The following is a 17,359-nucleotide window of genomic DNA, read 5'->3' on the forward strand; positions in this document are numbered from 1 at the left end:
ACACATCCAGCCCTGCTTTTTACTGGTTATTTTGGAAACGGAGTCTAGTGAACTTTTCTTTCTGGGCTTGCCTTGAACCACTATCCTCTAGATCTCAGCTAGGATTAAAGTTGTAAGTCCATAGTACTTGACTAATTGTATCAATATTTATAGAGATGGGGAAAAAAGAATTATGGCTCTATTGCTTAATTAAGATCCTTGATCCTCAGATCTCAGCCTCCTGAATAGCTAGGATTACAGGCATGAGCTACAGTGCCTGGTGTGTGCTAATTTTAATGACATCAAATATTCAACATTAAATTAAAATTACAAAACAAACCTATGTTTAACTTTGAGACACTTCCAGATGATAAGCCAAAGGAATGTTCTTGAAAATTGACCAAATAGTTTTAAATTTCATCCAAAACCATATATGGTCACATAACTATTTTACAAAGCAAACTGACTTGGAGAAAGTAGTCACCAGATGTTAAAATTGGTTATAAAATGACTAGGTTTAAAAGTGTGAGAGTAAATCCAGAATTTTTAAAGAGATTAATGAAACGTAAGTGGTACCCACCAAAGCAATTTCATTCATAATATTAAATATATTATAGAATATATTTCAAATTCCCAGAGATTATATTTTAACAAATAACAATGGTATAACAAACCATAAGCAATTTTGGGGGGGAAAGAAGGAAAGAGAACTCAAACCATCAATTTGCTGCTTAGCAGTCCTCCCATTGTGTGATCCTAGAGCATCCTACCTCGCTCAGCTGGAGAAGCAGTCTCTCTCTGATGGACTCTGGGTTCGGACCCAAGGCTCACCAAGCCAACATCACCTGGTTGGCTAAGCTGACACTGGTTAAGCTAACAGGAGCTACTGATTACCTGCTTTCCTGACTGTAAGACATGGACAGTGATAAGAGCCACCTCGCAGGTCATCCAGGGCAATGGTGTAGCTACCCATGAGAACTTCTACCAAGAGTCCAAAGCTCCATGCTTCAGAATCCTTTTGCATCTACAAAGGCCTTGTTCTTTGAATGGCCATGAGATGCATATGGTCCCCTGGAGGAATGTGTGCAAACAGCAAAGTCTCATCCACAGAAGTCATGTAGCCCAGGGCAGAAACAGGTGGAAGCATGCCAGGGACTTGGCTCTAGGCCCTGAGACGGTGGTGACACATGAACTGGCTCTCATGTCTCATAGAGGAGAAATTTACTCTTCAATTATATTGTTTTCCACCAGACAGCAACCTAAACATGGAGTGTGGTCAAGGTTCGTTTTTAGAATGCTAATTGATCACTTGGATCCTGAAACCTGTCATTACCTCCCTCCTAAACTGCAGTATTCTCACTAAAAATACACAGCTCAGTGTGATCCTCTTGCAAAAATGCCACTTGGGCTGACCATGAAAATAACAGCATGTGGCATTTGCCTAAGAAAATGAGAGACCAGAGCCTCTTCCCGCCCAGCCAGGTGCAAGTGTGGCAAGACCCAGGTCCTGAGTCTGAGGATGGTGCTGTGGTTCCAGGATGGCATGAGGGAGGGGGAGGGGCTTTCACTCTGAGCCCTGAGAAACTGAATTTCAGTAGTTGACAACTTCTGTGGCTAAATCTCTTTTCTTCTTTTTATAAAAAATGAGTAGCACATCCAATGGCCATGCACTTCTGCCCCATTCCTGCATTGAAACAATTGAGACTGCCGTCACCATCCAATAAAGAGTGTGTTAGGAGGTGAGACTGGAAGGTGGCATGTGAGTGGAGGCTTCATGATGACCTTACCCTTCAAGGAGACTTGGGAAAGGGCTCGCTTGCTCTCTCTGCCATTCGTCATGTGGGATGTGGGGAGAAACAAGCATCTACAAACCAGGAAGAGGAGCAAGAACCCAGCTACACTGGCTCCCTCTTAGGTTCCCAACTTCCAGCTCCAGAATTGTGAGAAGTCCACGTTGCTGTTTGAGTCACCAGTGTGTGGAGTCCAGCTACACAGTGAAGCTGGATTTGCCCTCTTGGTGAGGGAGTTTACTGCTGAAATCTTAGTGGCACTCCCACTCATCAGTGCTGATGTTAAAGACAGGCTGAACTCAGAAATTACAGGCTTGCCAGACAGTGAAGAGCTCTGGACTATCAAAGGATAGCCACTCCCACACTAGGGGGAATGTTCTGGAAAGAGCACTTGGGGACAGAGACTCAGAGGGGCAGAAGACTTAGAACCAAGAGCCCTTGTGTCATCTGAGGTGAACGCTTTTCAGCTTCTTGGTAAATACACATGCCTTTGGGTTTTTGTTTGTGAGGTAGCATTAGAGTCCCTACCCTACCCGACACTTAGGAGGCGATCAAAGCTGGTGAAGTTGTGGACTGTAAGAGATTGTCATACCTGCCCAAGGAAAATCCTCACAAACATTTATTAAAAGGATAAACTTCTGTGGTCTCTGAAAAAAAAAGAGGGGAAGAAAGGAGGAAGGAAAGAAGGAAAGGGGGAAGGAGGAGGGAAATAGAGGGAGGGGGGAGAGATTGTTTCTTCACTAACCTTGACCAGTGTTCTCCCTTTGCCTTTCTCTGGGGTTCTGGAATCATCCGTCTGAATGCTCGCGGTGATCTCCATAGGAGGGAGAATTCTGTGTGCTTTAACACTAAATGCCATCACGGACCTAGATCCAGTCCTTCCTCAGCGTGGCTCCATCAGCCCACTGCTTGTGGCCACTTCTGTCCTCACAAGGACACAGGGCCTGGCTCTAGCCAAAGCCTTGACACCAAACCAGATGTGTCCCATTAGCCCTCATTCCTCTCCCAAGTGGTCTCTCTGGCTGCCTGCCCCACCATGTGCTATGTGCAGGCCTCAGGAAACAGCCATGGAAGGGCACAGGCTACATAGTTGTGGAGACACAACTGCTTTTACTGCTCCAGAACTGTGCAGCCCTGGCAAAGCCATATAATGTCCCTGGGCCTTGTGTCAGCGCTAGGCTGTCCAGGATGCTGACTGGGTTGGAAATTCACTGAAATGGGTTCGATATGAAGAGTGCCTGGGGAGTCTGCAGGGAAGGGAATCTGCCTGGGGAGCGAGGGAAGGACTGAGTAGAGAAGAACCTCCATGCAATCTCCCTCTCCCCCTACCCTCCTGTCCTCAGGGAATAGAGCCAGGGTGTCTCTCAAGAGCCATGCAGTGATGAGGTCAGCACCTGTCCTGGGTCTGTCCATGCCTAGCTTTTGGACACAGTCATCTCTGGAGAAGCAGCCACTTCTCCTAGACCAAGGACAATTCCCGGAGCACTCCATTGGGAGCCATGAGTCTTCCAGCAGTTGAGAAAATGAGAGTACCATTCTACAGGGGACTGGGCAGCATCTCAATATCCCCTGGAGAGGACAGAGGGCTTGGGTTCTGTGAGCACAGACTGGTACACCCAGCAGGGCTGCTCTGGCATCATTACCATGACTCTGGCCATCATTATGCCACGGTGCCACCAAGTTCTTGATTCCTCCCCTATGTGTCTCGGCTGCTCAACAGGACACTTGGTGCTTCTGCTTGCTTATTTTGTCTTGTTTTCTAAGCTTTGCACCCCTAGGCTTGAGCACAGAACTGTCTCCTAGAACCAACTTAAGAAATAATTACAGAATGGAGAGAGAAATGAAGAAGGCACAGGGCCCGAGAGTGGAGACTACACGGAGGATGCCCCTGGGGCAGCCTTGGGGGACATTGGTTTGACCATCCCCTCCTTTCTCTCCTAGTCACTCTGGACTCCTGGCAGTCCCTGGCCCTGTCTGTGGCAGTTGTGGATCCTTCCATCCAGGACTTCGATGTTGCTCACATCAGCACTACTGCTACCAGCAACTTCTCTGCAGCTCGTGACTTCTGCTTGTGGGGTAAGAGAATCCTCCCCCAAGAGAGTCTCAGAAGCAGACAGGGGATTCAGGAGGGAGAGACCTTGGGGTAAGAGGGGGGTGTCTTCCTACGCCTCCTCACTTGGCAGTCTACAGACAAGGTCTGCAAGGAGAACAGCCAGAGAGCTAATAAATGACCTTGAATGAGGATGAAGGAAAGTCAGGGGCGGGAATTAGAGTCAGTGTGAGTTAACAGAAGTCCATGGTACCTTGGTGACCATCCTCAGATAGCAATGGGCCAGCATGGAAGGGAGGAAGTCACTTATTCTGGTCAGGACCTTTGTGTAAAATTCAAATTTCAAGAGGTGTTTTCAATGCAATGGGAAGAACTTCCCTTTTGTTTGGTTGTTTTTGTTTCGGGGCAGTATTGGAATTTGAACTTAGAACTTCATATTTGCTAGACAGGTATTCTATGGCTTGAGCCATACCTCCACCCCTGGAAGATCTTTCTAATAAGCACAGTTATCCAAAGATGCACAATTCTTTTGGAGAGTTTTTAATCATTGGTGGTACTCAATAAAAAACCTAGACCTCTTGTTCTGAAGGTTCTACAAAGACTATTAGCTCCTAATAGTAGCTGAGTTCAGATTCCATTTACCCATCTCCAATACCCTCAATGCCTCTGTGAGTCTATGAATTTCAAGCCTCTCCTCTACAAGTTTGGATAGCACAGTGCACAAAGCCATGTTTATCATGACGAGTTGGTGGTTATGTACAGATTTGAACACAACTCTGGATGGTGCATACACAGACTGTGCTCTCTCTTGGGGCCCTTTGGCCCATGCACAGTCTACCCAATGGAATCAAGCTGCACTATTTGCAGAGCTGGTCTTTGTACTGAATGGCATAATGTAGGTAACATGCTCATGCAGTTCCTGGCTTGCAGGTAAAAGGGCAAAGAGCTGATGGAACATGGCGACTATGATGCAAACTATGCAGATAGTACAAAGGAGGCAGAACTCAGGGGACAGTGGCTCACGCCTGTAATCCTACCTACTCAGGAGGTAGAGATTTGAAGAGCACAGTTCAAAACTAGCCTGGCCAGGAACATCCATGAGATTTCTTGTCTCCAGTTAACCACCGAAAAGCTAGAAGTGGTGCTGTGGCTGAAGTGGTAGAGCTCTAACCTTGAGCAAAAAATAAAAGCTCAGGGACAGAACCCAGGCCCCTAGTTCAAATCCCAGGACCAGAAAAAAACAAACAAAACCAAAAAGGAAGCTGATGCAGATGAAGCTGAAGAGGACAGCATGGGCTGAATTAGCACCATCTCATCCTGAAGCCCAGAGGAGCCATTGAAGTGTTTTTAAGCGAGGGACACACAAGGGCACATTGATAGGGTAAATAATAAAGAACTGACTAGTGTGGAAACAGTTTAGATTGAGAGTTGGATTCCTTCCTAACTAACACCCACACACAGCACATTGAACTTATTGTACAAGTTCAAATAAATGAATGACTGCCCAATAAATGGATGCGGGAATAGGTGTAAAGATCTAGATGTGGATGGTCAGATGGATGCATGCATTCATGGAGGCATGACTGGGTACACAGGCCAGTGAATGATGGGGTGGATGGACAGCTTCTGTGGGTGGAAGGGAGGGTGGATGCACGGGTGGAGGCATGCATGTGAGCGTACGGGCATGGGTGAAGTGGTGAGGTCTGGGGCCCTGCCTTACTCCCTCCTCTGCCCTGCAGAATGCTCCCGTCACCAGGCTTGCCTCATCACCACTCTGCAGACCCGACCTGGAGCTGTAAGGTGTGTTTTCTATGCTGACACCCACAGCTGCACGTACAGTGTGCAAGGCCAGAACTGCCGGCTTCTGCTCCGTGAAGAGGCTGCCTACATCTACCGGAAACCCGGTGAGTCTGGGCCTGAGCCTTTGCAACCATCTCTGGGGCCCTGAGGTGGCTGGGAAGACTGTTTGCTAGCTGACTCAGGGGGCTGTTGTCTGACTCAATGGAGAATTGCCCCAAGGCTTCCTGAAAGGAGTACAAACTTCCACTTCTGCATCACTTCTACTCATTTATTCCCTCCAGTGATAAAAGCCACTGGAGCCTTTGAATTTCACAGTGTAACAATCACCAACAGGACATATTTTGGTGCCATTTTGTAGTTTAGAAAATTATTACCCTGACTTGTCTTGTTTGGTCCCCACAGTAATCCTGCAATAGGATCCTGTGGCAGAATATGTGCTTTCTCCCTATTGTGTAGATCAGAAAACTATAGCCAAGAGAAGTTACTTCCATGATTTCACACAGCTGGTGGTGGCAGAGTAGGTACATGGAGCCAGGTCTTCTATATCACAGTGCCACCTTCTCCTAATGACCCACACTGCCTACTACTATATCAGAAACTTATTTAGTATGGAACTGTTATGTCAGACTTCATGTTAGGCATAGGACACGGAAGATGGACACTATCAAGGGTAAGCAGCATAAAAATCTATCACTGACTTAAAGCTGCAGACCAGAAAAAAATTGAGAGTGAGGAGTAAGGTGCAACTTATCCCCAGATGGACGTGCTCATTGAAGAAATGAGAGCTGCTATGATGTCTGAAACTACGATCGTGTCCTGTAGAGCAGGTTGTATATTTTCCCTGCAAATGTTCAGATTAGAAATACTTTAGACTTTACAGCATACCTTTATGACATTTCTGTGACAACTATTCCATGGCTATTACAATAAGGAAGCAGAAGAAGCAATAGGTCAAAGTAATGAGCATGACTGTATTCCAATAAAATGTTAGCAAGATACGAAGGGAGCCTTTGGATTTGGCCTTTCCTCTGTCCTGCATGGACAGTCCTGCAGTTCCATCTGGAGATCAGGGATCATCAGCCTTCAGACCATGAGAGAATATCTCCCAAGCCTGGGGATGTCAGGGGCCCTCACACTTGTCTCCTGAGCATCTGGACATGAGTAGCATTGAGTGAAGCTGGACAGATTTTTAACTTTATTTCACCTATTGTGTAGTAGTTGATATGAGTGGTGGTTCTGCTGAGAAACGCCTTAATGTTGAGCTCTGCAAGACAAGTTAGCTACTTTTCTCTTAATTTTGTGAGTAAAGCTCACCTCCTATAGAAGTAGTTAGCATATATGTATCTATGAAGACGTGATACTTTTCTTATCTAGGGAGTCCCATGGGTAAATATGTGGGTAGTATGGAGGGAATCTACTATTTGTGCCAAAGAATTCTGAAGGGAAAAGCACACATCTAGGTTTCACCTCACATTTGATCTCCTGGGGCTGCCTGGCGGGGTGGATCAAGTGCTACAGTCCATGGGAAACAGACCTGCATTCCCTTGGACCCACAAACTTTGTGTCTCCTTGGCTTTGCTCCCATCTTAGAGCGAGGCTGTGATTTGAAATCACAGCCTTTCCTCCTGCAGGAGAAAGCCTGGCTGCCTTAGCAGCCACAGTCCTGAATGCCTGCCTGAGATCCTTTGATTTAAGATTGTAACAGGAACTGAGTGAGGAAGGGGCATTAATCAGGGCTTGTGACTGAGCCAGATTAGAAAACAGCAGCTATTTCTTTCCATTCCAAGTTTCCATTGTGCTTCTAACTTTTACTCCAGAGCTTTTGTCACAAAGGCTCCCCTCCTTCTTCTATCTTTTTCTCTTTCTTCTCTCCTTCTTCCCTCTTTCTTTTCCTTCTTCCTTTCATTTATCCATCCATCCATCTAACCACTCATCCATCCAACCATTCATCCATCCACTATTCTTCCATTGTCCAGGCATTCATACATCCTCCCATTTAATCTTCCTATCTCCCTCTGTCAAATCCTCTCTCCTTCCTTCCATTTCTCCTTATACTTGTGGAACTCCGGCATTAAGCTGGAGCAATTGCCAGTATGGCCCTTTCTTCCTGACACCACTGTGTTGCAAAGTGGCCTCCAGTCCTAATACACACAAGGGAAACTGAGTCAGAAAGCTTACAATGTTCTCCCAATGAGCCACTGGTTCATGTGAACCACAGGTGTGCTTTTCTCCCCAGATCATCTCTGGGTTCTACCTCACCCGGCTGATCCCCAGTGGCAGGAAGTCATGTCACAAACAGATTTGTACCATTAACCTCAGAACCCACCACCACTTTGGGGTAGAGAATCCTTCTTTGAGTGTGTGTAATGGGAGAGTGACACAGAGATGCACGGCATGACAGACCGTCCAGGCTCTTACAAGGTGCTCAGGATTTCCCATCAGATGGCAGTAACTTTAGCCACCCTGTCCTCAGATATGGTCGAATATTCTTTTAAGGATCAAATCATTTCCAGCTCATATCAGCTCTTAAAGAAAGGATAGGCCTCTGCCTGCTTGCTTGCCTTCTCCCACACCTTGGTTATCTACTGTGACATACTCACTGGTGTAGAAGGAACAGCAGAAGGGGAAGAAGAGCTTTGCCTCACTACCAGTCCCACCCCCAGCACAGCTGTCTCCACCTAGCCATTACCTCTCCCTGTCTACGTCCTGGCCTTTTTTTCCATCTCCATTTGTCTTTCCCTCTCTCTTCTTCTTTTTCTCTCTCCCCATCTCCCCACCTCATCATCTTCCAGAACCCCGTGCCTCTGTGCACAACACATATACAAAAACACCCACACCTGCCTGTTTTCACCAGTGGAGTATTTATAGTATCCTTGTTCAAGGTTCTTGGTCCTATTTCAAAGTCCCTGTAAATAGCATTTGGCAACAGAGCCTGGGCCAGACTAAAGTGTACTGAATTGATGAATGAATGCAAGAAAACTCAGTGGCAGAAATACGATAAGGTGGCAGAGGAGCTGATAAGGGTGGCTGGCAATTAGCCCTGCAGGAGGGAGGGGGAGAGTCTGTGCCCCAGAGACCAGGGCTGGCATGGCAGGCAGGTGGCACCAGACTTGGACTTTGCAAACTGGGCCAGGGACAGGAGCACCCAGCAGGGAAGCCTGGGCCCTGCACCCATAGCCACAGGAGCTCTGCCCTGTCCCTGGCTTGTGTAAATGGGGTGTGCGTGGGGCTGGGCTTCACAAGGGTGATCTTTTGAGTCTGTGTCACCTTGCGGCCCTATCAGGCTAGCCATCCCCACCACACACATCCTTCCATCCTTCCCCAGGGCAGTGTAAATGAGACTGGATTTGAAGATCCTAGCATGCTGAAAGTTCACTTTTTATTTAGTGAGGTCATTTTGTTTTGGATAAGTTCTCTGCAAACTCACTTATTGGTAAAAAAAAAAAAAAAAAAAAATCTGACCCACAGTGACGAAAGAAATACTCATTAGTCATCTCTGCTAGAATGGACAGTATGTTCCCTTTGTCCAGAAGTAATTGATATGTTTGATGACAAGCTCTAGTCCAAAACCTCTGGGAATGGACTATGTATTCCCCTGTCCCCCTCCAAGGCCCCAGGGCACAGAATAAGGGGTGTGGTCTCTGATAGCACCTACCTTTAAGGCGCATTGGGAAGAATTCAGGTGATAATCTTCAAAGAAGTGGAATTAGCACTGTGCTTCACACATATTTGATGCTAATAAAATCAGCTTATCACTGCTGTTTTATGTTGTTGACATTAAAATCTAACTTGAGATCAGGATCTGGATGGACTACTGACGTTTTCAAAGTTAAACAGAAAAAGTATTTTTCTTTCGATGAAAATGCACCACCGGGCAGGAAAGCCAGAGACAGCACACTCACTTCCCTCTCCCTCCGCCCATACTCTACCCCTCCTCTCCACCAGGTGTCCCTGCACCCCGCTTCTCAGCAGCACCTGCTCCTTCTGTGACCCCCCGCTTCTCAGCAGCACCTGCTCCTTCTGTGACCATCGCCACCAATGGCCAACTGCTGGGCAAGTCCCAGGCAATCCAGGTGGGCCCTTCCTGGAAGCAAGTGGACCAGTTCCTTGGAGTTCCATATGCCGCTCCACCCCTGGCAGAGAGCCGCTTCCGAGCACCAGAGCCATTGAACTGGACAGGCTCCTGGGATGCCACCAAGCCAAGGTAGGGGGTGGTGGCATGCATTTGGTGACTGGGCATTGTGGGTTGCACAGTCACCTCATGGGGATGGATTAGTGAGAGCTTTGTGCAGGCAGCGCCCATGTGGCTTCTGCTGCCCTTTATCTCAGGCTATTGGGTCAGCACAGTTCCCTCCAGGAGCCCACAATGCCCCTTGGAAATGTCTCATCACAGGGGTCAGAGAGAGCCATGAGCCCTGCTTCCCCTTCTGTTCACTAAAAGCCTGAGGATTCTTAACTACCACAGATCAGGTGGAATACCAGTTGGGACTGGGCAGTGGCTGGTCATGAAGGTGGGTGGGAGGAAGATGGAGCATGTCCCCTTGCTGTTTGTCCTGAAGTCACACCGTCTGTCCCTGCAGGGCCAGCTGCTGGCAGCCTGGTGCCCGTACACCCACGCCTCCAGGAGTCAGTGAGGACTGCCTGTATCTCAACGTCTTTGTCCCCGAGAGCATGGTGGGTTCCCAAATGTCTGCGATGTTTGTCCAGTGAAGTCCCCTTTCAGGTTCCTGTCCCCGCTGTGCCTGCGCACCACCCCTTCCCTTGACTGCCTTGTCTGTGCTTCTGTGGCACCAGGCCAGCCTGGTTGCCGGCATCTGACTAAGAAGCCATTGCAATCCTGCTACTGAGGGACTGAGTCTCCTGTATATGGAAACTGTTTTATGGGGGAGAAAAGGAAGAGGTGTTGGGAAACGAGAGTCTCTAGTGACATCAACCCAGTGCATGATGAGCGACCACGCCACCTTCCTGGGCCTCTAGCTAAATAGCAGTGAGAATAAATTATACTTTGGAGGTTTGTTCACCACCAGTTGATCTGAACAAACTTTGTCATAGGCATTGAGAGCTCTCCCTGGCTGCAGTAATAGGAGCATTGAGCCTTGGGTGACTGAGGTGCTAGAGTTTCATTCTGCTCAGTACTAGTCACACTGTATCCTTGCCATGCTGAATTAAGCAGCTCTGGCACCCACTGCTACTTCTTCATCACCCTGGAGAAGGTTCTACCTGTACCAGCTACCTACCTTACCTGGAGATGGAAAGATCTATCACACTGCCTTCTTAAAGCTCTGTGAGAAATGGAGACACGCAGAAGTGAGTGCTCAGACCTGGGTGTGCCCCGTGCAGTGGAGCTGAGCTGATGGGGTGGCACCGGAGCAGGTCACAAGATCACTCCACTAAAGGAGAAGGCATCTCCCAACCAGGGAGAGAAAACACGTGGGCAGTGTAAGCCACCTTGATGGCAGATCTTGAGGGCCCTGGCAGGAGGGTCACCAAGGTCATCAAGGTCATCACCAATCATCTTGGGTTAGAGACCAATATATGAGCCACTTACATATAAGCTCTACCTCCTGCCTCCTTCCTTCCTCCCTTCCTCCCTTCCTCCCTTCCTCCCTTCCTTCCTTCCTTCCTTCCTTCCTTCCTTCCTTCCTTCCTTCCTTCCTTCCTTCCTTCCTTCCTTCCTTCCTTCCTTCCTAGATCTCCAGATCCAGGCACCTTCTGAGATATGAGGGTTTCAAATTATGATGCATAAGTTTACAGGACAGAGCAATCTAAGTATGCCCCTGATTAGTGCTAAGTATTAGTACTAAGTAGGGCTAAATATGCCATTGAGTATGGCTACATATACCTCCAGGTCAAATTTTCAGGAGTGAGGGTTTATAGCCTAGATCCTCTCATGGAAAAGTACCTCCTCGTCAAAGTTTTATGAAATAGAAACAAAAGAGCCTTAACCCTTTCCCACAGGCCCCCAATGCATCAGTGTTGGTGTTCTTCCACAATTCCATGGAGGTAGAAGGAAGTGACGGACCACTGACCATTGATGGCTCCTTCCTGGCTGCAATTGGCAACCTCATTGTGATCATTGCCAACTACCGAGTGGGTGTCTTCGGCTTCCTGAGTTCTGGTGAGTTGCTAGTATTGGTGAGTGTATTATCCAGCTTTCCATCTCTATAACAAAACACCTGAGACGACTTACTTATAAAGAAGAAAGGTTTGTTTGGGCTCACAGTTTCAGAGTTCTTATCTGTGATTGATTGGTACTGATGCTTTGGGTCTATGCCAAGCAGGAATGCTTACCTTATGACCAGGAAGAGAAAGAGAAAAAGGAGAGATGGATGAAGTACCAGTATCTCCATCAGGAGAATGACCTCAGTGACATTTGGACCAACTTACAGCCTTACCTCTCAAAGGTTCTTCCAAAAGAGAGGCCTTGTGGGCCTTTGAGATTTAAACTGTAAGTGGCTTAGGGTTAGGCCTAGGGTTACCCTGAGCTGAGTCTCACTCCTGCCACAAGCTCCTTCCTTCCTTCCTTCCTTCCTTCCTTCCTTCCTTCCTTCCTTCCTTCCTTCCTTCCTTCCTTCCTTCCTTTCCTGAGCCATTGAGCCCACGCCCCATCTCTAGCCCAACTAGACTCATACCACAGAATGGAAACTTGAGCATTCCAAGGCCCTCCAGCAATACTGATACCCACCCTTAGGTGAGAATAATAGTTGTTTTTCATTGAAAACTTGCTGCAGGTTTGAAACATAGCTCATGCTTCACTTTGTGATGGGATGTGACATGTGCATATGTATGTGCATGTGTGTGTTTTGTTTTATTTTATTGTACAGAGGCTTACAGAGGGGTTACAGTTACATGAGTAGTGTAATGAGTAGGTTTCTTGTGTGTTTTATGCATTTCAAAGAGAAAAAATGAGGTCCAAGGAGGTTAGAAATTTGCTCAAGTTCATATAGTTTTTATTTTACAAAAGCCATGCTGGGTGCCAATAGCTCACGCCTGTAACCCTAGCTACTCAGGAGGCTGAGATCTGAGGTTTGCAGTTTGAAGCCAGATGGGGCAAGAAAGTCTATGAGATTCTTACTTACCTCCAGTTAACCACCAAAAAGCCAGAAGGGAAGCCCAAGTGCTAGCCCTTGAACACCAAACTTCAGGACAATCTTTGGGCACAAAAGTACAGGACCATACCCAGGCCTTGAGTTCAAGCCCAAAGACCAGTACCCCCCCAAAAAAAGGGGGGGCATAGCCAAGCCAGGACTTCACTGTCCTGGTAAGTTCTATGGAAGAAGAGATTACAGCTCTTATGCCAAAGGGAAGGTATCAGATTTGGAGTGAGAGCTGTATCAAGAATGGCATTACCTCCCTTATTTTTTATCTCAGTTGGCTCATCCTATCTTCCCGCACCAATCTGTTTCTGGAGTTTTGCCCTCTATCCTCCCCAACTGCTTGGCAGAATAGAGCTGGATCATCACAAACACCCTCCCCCTATCCATCACCCTCTACCTATCCATACCTTCTTCTCCTCCCCAGCTCCACTGAAGGTGGATGGAGCAATGGAGCAGGTGGTGTGGTACAGATACATCGGTCTTAGAAGCTGAAGGGCCAAGAGCCAGCTCTGCTCCTCGTTGGCTGTGTGAGCTTGGATCAAACGCTCCCTCTCTTCTAGCATTAAGTTTTCTTCATGGGAAGTTTACCTACCTTCCAGTACCTTGAGGCTCACATGAGAGGGTTTTAGAGACCATGTAGGTTTTCCAAGTACCCAGGCACAGAGGGTGAACTCTGTCTCTGATTTCTAACATCTTGTTTAAGCCCTGGGCATTTCTCATGCTAAGTGTGAAATGGCAGGTTGCTGTAAGTATGAAGACAGGCTAGACTAGAATGTGTGTATGGGAGGGGAACCCAGCATGTGCGGAAGCCAGGGGCACGAGGTAAGGCTGCTAGGTGGATACAGGGTCTGAGGCTTGAGAGCCTCAGAGATGTTAGATTAAACAATACGCAAGCAAATTCTTGGCCTAAGAAGCAGGCAGGAAATTAAGGCAAAGCACTGCCCAGTGCTGGTATGGGATTGAGAAATGAAAAGTAGGATTCAGTTTCTGATGGGTAGAGGATGGTTGGGAGCCAGCAAGAACGAGTAGGCAGAGCTGAGGAGGGATGGGTCAGGCCTCTGCTTCTTCCTGGTTCATTATTTTCTAAGGAACTTCTGAATGGTAGCGAGAAGTGAGCATGGTACCTGGAATTTTGTGAGAGATTTGAGGAAGTGGGGAGAATGATTCCCATCGAATTTATGCTCATTACAGAGAAGCAGCCCCTGCAGGGGTTTCCTGGCTTCTTTTCAAACACAAGGCCAGGCCGACAGTGATGCTAAACCAGCCCCTGCCAAGCAGCTGCAAGCTCATGAAATTCAGGTTTCAGCTGGTTGAAGCCAGTCATGGGGAGCTCGTCCCAGACATGGCTGACTTTGGCTCAGAAAGTTTCTAGACAGGAGGAAAGTGAATTTCCATATGTCCTCTATCCCACAAGGGCAAAGGATTGTAATTTCAGAGAGTGCACTCGTGTGGAAAACTCATGTGCTCCTGGAAAGGCAAATCTATTCTGGATGCTGACATGGGCAGTCTGTGGGGAGGATAGGGAAGCTTCCAGAATATTCAGGGAACTGACTTGCATCAAGGCTGCCCGACCATTTTGCTTGGAGGAAAAACCTATCTGAAAGAGCAGAGGGAAGTTACATTTCCCTAATGCCTCTCTTTCCCCAGATCTTTCCTTTACATGATATTTAATGCTCCACTAGTGGTATGAAGCTAGTGTCATGTGTCCACTTTGCAGAAAAAGCTGAAGCCAGGTTTTTAGGCCTCAGGCAACAAAGTCCAGAAGTCCCAAGTTACATGCAGCCACTCACCCCCATATGCCAAATAAGGGAACATGGCAAAGGGCAGAAAAAGATTTATTTCATGGCACCGTGGGAAGATAGCACCTCAGTATATCTTCAACCATCTTTGGAATGATAAACATTGGCTTCAGATTAAATAGAGAGAATTGGGGGCAGGGAGTAAGAAAGGTATGCAGAGTTAAAATAGTCCCAAGTCACAGATATGGCCAGTTTGACCTTTAGCTCCATCTGTAGAGGAGTTCTGGAGAAGTTATTACTTTGTTAGTGGAACAGAACAAGAACAAGATAGTCTCCTGAGTTTGTTGCTGTTTGCTTGAAGACATTGCTCATTTGAAGGGAAATTTGCCTTTTGTACAAGAATGCTTATCTGTGAATCTGGTCTTTTTTGGAGCCCTTGGTGACTGCAAAGTTGATGAAGCAGAGAACAACTCAGATCAAAGAGCACAGACTCCAGTTGAGGGCTGTTAGTTAATCCACAGTACCCAGCAAAGGCATCTTCTAAGTCTCCTCTGACAGAACAAGGAGGCCTGGAGAGGCTTTGAAGCTCACTCGCCCAGTGTCTCATCAGAGACTCGCTGTACTCTGCTGGGCAGCTGGTCTACAACTACTGTTTGATCTTCAGGATCTTTGATACTCTCCCCATCTGGGGAAGCTTCCTTTGGTTTCTTCTCCAGACCTCTTTGAGAATCCCCCATACTGGACCTCTCTGGACTCTTATTTGAGCCTCCCTGCTGTTCAGCCCAGAAAAGGAACCAGACCACAAGGCCCAGCTCACCCAGGTACTGAAGCACAGACAGGTGGTGGTGGCAAGGCCGATGGTCCCTGTCCCGGTGGCCACAAGAGGCAGCTACTCACATCCTGCAGCCATGTTCCTACCGTGGAAGGGATGGGGCAGTCTTCTACCCCAACCTGCACCCAGTAAATAGTTGCAGCTCAGCAGTCATTGTGTGTATAGAACAATTAAATAGAAAGTGCAGAGTATCCCCACACACTCTCTCCCCTGCCTCAGCTTGCTCTACAGGAGCTCACCTTTCTTAGCTGGAGGGGTCCTGCAGGGACCATCCATCACTCTCAGGTAGAGCACTCCAGGCAGTACTTTCCAGTCACAGGCTGTGGCTCCAAGAATGGAAGGTGCTAAGACGTGTGGGGTAGCTCAGCTCATCTAAGATAAGTGGATGGCTGCTACCTAGCAGCTCTTGTGTGTGTGTGTGTGTGTGTGTGTGTGTGTGTGTGTTACCCTTTGCTAGGTATGAGCACCTTCCAGGCAAGCTGTGCATTTACTTCCAGCCCAGCGTGTGGTCTGTGCCTGCTCATTACAGAGTCAGTCTCAGGAAGCCTGGCTTTCCCAGAGTTGGGCTGAGCCACTGCTTGGACGGTTTCCTTATTTGATAGTGAGTGTCACATCTTCTTGGGGAGCCCAGGGTATAAACTACAGAGATACTTTACAAAAGAGATAGGTGACAAAGGAAGGCAGAAGGTCAAACCAGGTCTGAGCCTCACAAGACAAACTCTCACTCTGCAGAAGGAAGGACCAGGCAAGGCCAGTTTTAGAGGAGATGTTAGGTCCTGTCAAAATGAGAAACTAGAAAGAAAATGGGGATTGGAGATGAGCCAAACAAGGCCATCTCCTTCACCTGGATTCTACAAATGCCACCGAAGATACAAGGCGTCGGGTCCCAGAGATTGTCTTTTTCTTCTGGCCTGGGGCACTAGCAGTAGCATAAGGACAGAGGAGGAGAAAGTGGGTGATGTGCTTTCAGACCTAGGCAGGGTGGGAGCAGAGGAAGTGTGTGTTATCCAGGGAGCCAGACAGAAGACTGGACAGCCATCACAATCACACATTGCCCTGTTATTACCCCAGGCACTCAGGGATGTCTGCATTGGTCTGTTATCCTCTTGGACCAGAAAAGTAGGCAAGCAGAGTCTACCCTTGTGGATACTTCGCATAGCTACATCTGCCACTGAAGAGGAGGCAGACCCACTAAGGGGATTAGAAAGACAGTTTGGGGACTTAGCCTGTTTTATATTTAAGGAAACAAAATCCTATATCTTCTGTAATGCCCTATGAACAGTCTGTGGCCTTCACAAATGCTAATTGATTTAATCATTGACTACTGAATGAAGCTGGCACTATCCTGATCCCCATTTTATAAACAGGGAGAATCAAAGTCCAGAAGTATTCATTAAATACTAGCCTGCTGTGCACCCCACACAGAGTAATGACCGAGTCCATAATGAATTCTGATTGTGAATTGGGATCTGAGTCCTAACTTGACCACACATGCATTTCTGGCTTTTAAACCAAGTCTTTCACTCCCAAGTTTCCCTTTCTTCTTCAATAAAGGCCAGGCTGAGCCAGATCATCTCATTGCCCTGATTTTTGGTCTCCGCCTCCTGCGTGCATCAGAGCTGCCCCCTAAGGGCTGATCTCCTTTCTGCCCTCAGCTGTACCTAGCACAGTGCCTGGCTAGGAGTCCAGTTGGTGTTTGTTTAATGGTGACCTCGTGCAGCACCTCAGCACTGGCCTCCTTAGAGACTGTAAACCTGGAAGGTCAGTGCTGGTCTTCTTCACTGAGTAGGAAGTGGATTCACAAGAAAGTGAAAGTCAGAACATTCCCCCCACCCCCACTGTCACTGGCCGTGAAGGCTGCAGGTGTCACTACCTGCACTTGCAGGACTTGGTGCTACTCAGTTCACACCCTGCTCTCCTGAGCTGCCTGAGACCTGGAAGGAAGGAAACAAACACATTCATCCTGATGAATGGAACCCATGAGCCATCTAGAAAAGCCCATCGTGAGGGTCATGCAGTGTCAATGGCTTCACCAGACGTACAGCACTTGAAGAAATTCTGCAAATCTCCCC

General features: G+C 47.6%; 1 protein-coding gene across 1 annotated transcript in view; it reads left to right on the forward strand.

Annotated features, from left to right (window-relative positions):
• Positions 1 to 17,359, forward strand: part of Tg (thyroglobulin) — a 188,328-nt gene that overhangs the window by 89,018 nt on the left and 81,951 nt on the right. Inside the window, exons 36-40 of the mRNA XM_069991843.1 lie at positions 3,711 to 3,845; positions 5,559 to 5,723; positions 9,565 to 9,823; positions 10,200 to 10,293; positions 11,578 to 11,737. Coding sequence (XP_069847944.1) covers positions 3,711 to 3,845; positions 5,559 to 5,723; positions 9,565 to 9,823; positions 10,200 to 10,293; positions 11,578 to 11,737 — 813 coding nt within the window. The remainder of the gene's footprint in view (positions 1 to 3,710; positions 3,846 to 5,558; positions 5,724 to 9,564; positions 9,824 to 10,199; positions 10,294 to 11,577; positions 11,738 to 17,359) is intronic.

The sequence above is a fragment of the Dipodomys merriami genome, unplaced genomic scaffold (assembly GCF_024711535.1).
Source record: "Dipodomys merriami isolate MVZ:Mamm:240054 unplaced genomic scaffold, mDipMer1.0.p SCAF_4, whole genome shotgun sequence".
In the NCBI taxonomy this organism is placed as follows: Eukaryota; Metazoa; Chordata; class Mammalia; order Rodentia; family Heteromyidae; genus Dipodomys; species Dipodomys merriami.